This window comes from Aegilops tauschii, chromosome 7, assembly GCF_002575655.3.
Source record: "Aegilops tauschii subsp. strangulata cultivar AL8/78 chromosome 7, Aet v6.0, whole genome shotgun sequence".
In the NCBI taxonomy this organism is placed as follows: Eukaryota; Viridiplantae; Streptophyta; class Magnoliopsida; order Poales; family Poaceae; genus Aegilops; species Aegilops tauschii.
This window is the reverse complement of record NC_053041.3, coordinates 589,475,055-589,479,058: the sequence shown is the minus strand read 5'-3', so window position 1 is coordinate 589,479,058 and position 4,004 is coordinate 589,475,055. Positions and strand designations below refer to the sequence as shown.

General features: G+C 45.1%; 1 protein-coding gene across 1 annotated transcript; it reads left to right on the top strand.

The window, feature by feature from the left end:
• The first annotated feature begins 481 nt into the window (after nucleotides 1-481).
• LOC109753665 (uncharacterized) lies at nucleotides 482-3,186 on the top strand. The gene is made up of 4 exons (XM_020312579.4): nucleotides 482-1,473; nucleotides 1,562-1,765; nucleotides 1,843-2,122; nucleotides 2,869-3,186. The coding sequence occupies exons 1-4, from the start codon at nucleotides 562-564 to the stop codon at nucleotides 2,904-2,906; spliced, it is 1,434 nt and encodes a 477-aa protein (XP_020168168.3). The 5' UTR covers nucleotides 482-561; the 3' UTR covers nucleotides 2,907-3,186.
• Nucleotides 3,187-4,004: the final 818 nt, after the last annotated feature.

Sequence of the window (4,004 nt, the reverse complement as noted above, 5' to 3'; positions counted from 1 at the left end):
ATACAAGTGATTTAAGAACAATAATCCTACGCCTATAAGTAAACTTAAGAAAAGTTTTACACTAATTATCTCCCTCGCCCCTCAAATTTCAGGGGGTGGACCCTTCCTCCTCTCAAGTACAATTCAAATGTTCCACATAAGTCTGCCCGTTAAACACTTAAAATATATTACATAGGTCTAGCACTACCGATTCAAGAAAGGATCGTTAATTAATAGGGTACATCGACGCTAGTCTTTGGCGATTGTTTTCATTATGCTTGCGATTTTATTATCACTAGATTCGAACATTATAACAGGGAAGCAAAATAAAGTTGCTCATGAGTTTATCAGATTAGCTAGATTTTCTTTGACTTTTGATTGGTTTGGGGAACCCTTAAATGAAATTGTGACGAAGGATGTAATGGTTATTTCTAATGAATAAATTTCCTGATTTTAATTAAAAAAGGGTCGTCAATTAAGCTGGAATGTTTGCACAAAGAAAATGATAGACCGTCCGTTGCTCACTGTACTGCAAGTCTGAACACCATTGAAGATTCGGAGGTAGGGCTTTGCAAAGCTTCAATGGAGTTGGGAACAAGAAGTCGCCGGCGTTCCCCGGAGCCAGGCCCAGGCCGCGGAGCGGACTACCTCAGCGCCCTCCCCGACGATCTTCTGCTCCTGGTCCTCGCCCGCCTCGGCTGCGCCGCCGCCGCCGCGCGCACCGGCCTCCTCGCCCGCCGGTGGCGCGGCCTCTGGGCCCGCCTCCGCGACCTCGCCTTCCGGGACGTCGCGTTCCCGTCGCTCCAGGTGGCGCTCGGCCGCGTCGCCGTCCCTCCGCCAGCGGTCTCTCTCCTCGAGATCCGCGTCCCCGGCAAGATCAGGCCTGCCGCCGACGCCGTCACCTCACTGCTGCGCGCCGCCGCGCGGCTCGCGCCGGAGAAACTTGTCTTCGGCCTTACGGGACATCTTCCGCTCCAAGATCCGAATCCCGCGGGCGTCGACCTGCCGTGCTTCCACCGCGCCACCTCGATTGTGCTGGAGTGGATCCCCTTCGTCCTCCGCGCACCGGCCGCCGGGGGCGAGTTCCCCGCCCTCCTGAAGCTGTCCCTCACGGGCTGCAAAGTCGACGACCTCGGCACCTTGCTCTCCCTCTGCCCACGCCTGCGCGTTCTCAGGCTCAAGAGCCTAATTTGGCTCGGTGGCGACGACTTGACGACAGTCCACTCGGCGTCGCTGCAGGAGCTTGTCATGGAGAGCATCTGGACACACCGAGTCGATATCGTTGCTCCCATCCTGAAGCAATTGACGCTGTCCTCATGGGCCGAAGCGCAGGTGAGCATCTCCATCTTGGCACCAATGATCCAGAATGTCTCGTGGCAGTGGCTCTATGACAATGGAACTATTGGGTTTGGTCTTTGGACCCTCGAGAAGCTGAGGCTACAGACGGCACAGAGACAGGGACAACTCCCTTCGCTGCTCATTCATGCCTCCAGTGTGTGTCTCCTCTCCTGGTCAATTTACTGGAATCACCAGCTAAACTTAACTTTATGAGTGCTACATATGTAACAAATTGCTTTTTCAGAGCTGGTATAGTTTTACCGATGAAGCCGCAAACTTTGCACAAGAGATAGAGAAGCATATGGTTACTGACTTCTTTGCTTTGGAGCTACATCTGAGAACAACAGGTCATGTTTTTGGAGAATTTGTGTTGCATTTTCTTGGATTGAATCGGATCCGCAGTGTTATACGAAGACTTAAGGTCGTCCGAGTCCGACAGGGATCATGGGTAATGCTCCGCTCTGCTTTATATCTCAAATTCTCAATAATACATTTTGTAACCATTCACATCTTTTGTACTATTAGGGGGATGAAGCATGCCCTGCAAATTGTCCTTGTGACACTATGAACTGGAGGACCCAAACTATCTCCTTGACTGCCCTTGAAGATTTAGAAATCAATGGCTTCGAAGCAGAGGATCATGAACTTGATTTCTTGAAACTGATACTCCATTCTGCGCCAATGCTTAAAACAGTGATTGTGAAGTTGTCAGATGAGATCTCGTCAAGTGATGATACAATCACGAAAAAATGCAACATCTTCAGAGCGTACCCTTCTGTGAAATGTAATGTTTATCTGAGCTCTGGTAAGTGAGATGCAACAACAATACAAAGTCTATTTGTCATTGATTTTCATGTTGTGCAGAATCTCTATAGTTGTTGTAATGTGCCGTTCATATGCCAATTATAAGGTTTGGGTCTACATGTCCAGTTATCACCTTAATATGTTACTTACTACTCCCTCCGTTCCTAAATACATGTCTTTGTAGAGATTTCACTATGGACCACATACGGATGTATGTAGATGCACTTTAGAGTGTAGATTCACTCCTTTTGCTCCGTATGTAGTCCATATTGAAATCTCTACAAAGACTTATATTTAGGAACGGAGGGAGTAATACACTTTGCATGCTTTCAATGCGTGTTAGAGCAAAAAGCATATGATATATTACTGCTGAATTTGTGTGCACATTCTCTTGTATTTTTATAGAACTGAAGCTGAATGGCTGATGAGGTTAGAATATTCGAAACTTTTTATGTAGTACCTTGGTTGCATTTTTGGGTTTATGCAATCTTCTATATTGGCAATGCCCTTTCTTTTTTGCATTTATACTCAGTAACCAAAGAAAACTTTCTTAATAGCTGAGTCTACGACAATTTCATTGGTCTTTAGGTTTGGCCGCCCAAAATTATTTAGTTCCAGTTACGTTCTGTTGAGCAAGTACTTTGCTAATTTTTGTCTCTGATGTCAGCATATATTGCGATTTAATTGCTAGTAACAACAATCATCTACATGTAACTGAATGACTACATGGATTTGCCTCCACTGCAGGGTTAATGCATCAGAGCCAAAATTGCCTGCTGACATGATTTTCATCCTTACATGGACAAGATCATCCCTCCCCATGCTGGGCATCTCTACATATTAGCTGGTTTCAGGATTTTGCTTGGAGCCTGGTTTCTGGGACCCATAAAATGAGGGGTTGTTTTGGCGGTGCGGTGCGCTGCTGTTATAGGCTCAGAGTGTTGCAATCATAGTTATATTTGGTTGGCCAAATTATTCTGCTGAACCGGTATATGCAAGTCATGTTCTCCAAGTGATTCTGTTAACCCTACGATTTCTGTTGCATATCACTGTTTCTTTTCGTTTCGTTTTGATGCCCCGCTTCTTTGCCAAAAGTATACCAGCAAAGAATGTTCTCTTCCTAGCTCTTTTTTTTGGTGCTTAGTGATCAGCCCAGCATCCTACCTTACAAAATTGTGGTCTGTTTCCTCTCGTCTCGGAACTACCGGGACATATATGATGAACAAAGATGCATCTGTACGTTCCAACTAATCCCTGGAGTTGTACAGATAGTATATTGCTCCTAACTGAAGCCCTTCAGTCCTTTTCTGAAAACATGAAGCAGCACAATCCCTTCCATCAGACAACAGACGTCTGAATTCACTTATTCTATGGGCCATCACATCACCATGCTGATAGCTACATAGAGACCTGCAAGAGAAAAATAGACGTACATGAACGGAATGGACGATTACTGACGACCCGCAGGTTAATCGTCCACAACAGTTATTAGTTTATATATAATAAATAGCCTCGATTTATTTAGAGGATAAAACATGGGGATGTAGCTCAAATGGTAGAGCGCTTATATATGCTAATAAGAGGCAGGGGGATCGATACCTCCCATCTCCAATTCTACCTGTTTTACTTTTTATGCAAATAATTAACAGGAAAAAACCAAGGGTTTGAATCTGGAAATTACTCGGCCCACAATACACATATAGACCTAACATTTGGCCCATACAGGAGGTTGAATTCGTGCCTATCAAAATTTGGGAGTTTCATCATTGATTTATTATTTTACATTCATAATTTTCATCATCGATAATTTAATTGGGAGCTCCTTTTTGACGCATCCTGCAGGAGCTCTAAATAGCGAGCCCTAAGGTAGCTGATTGTATCCA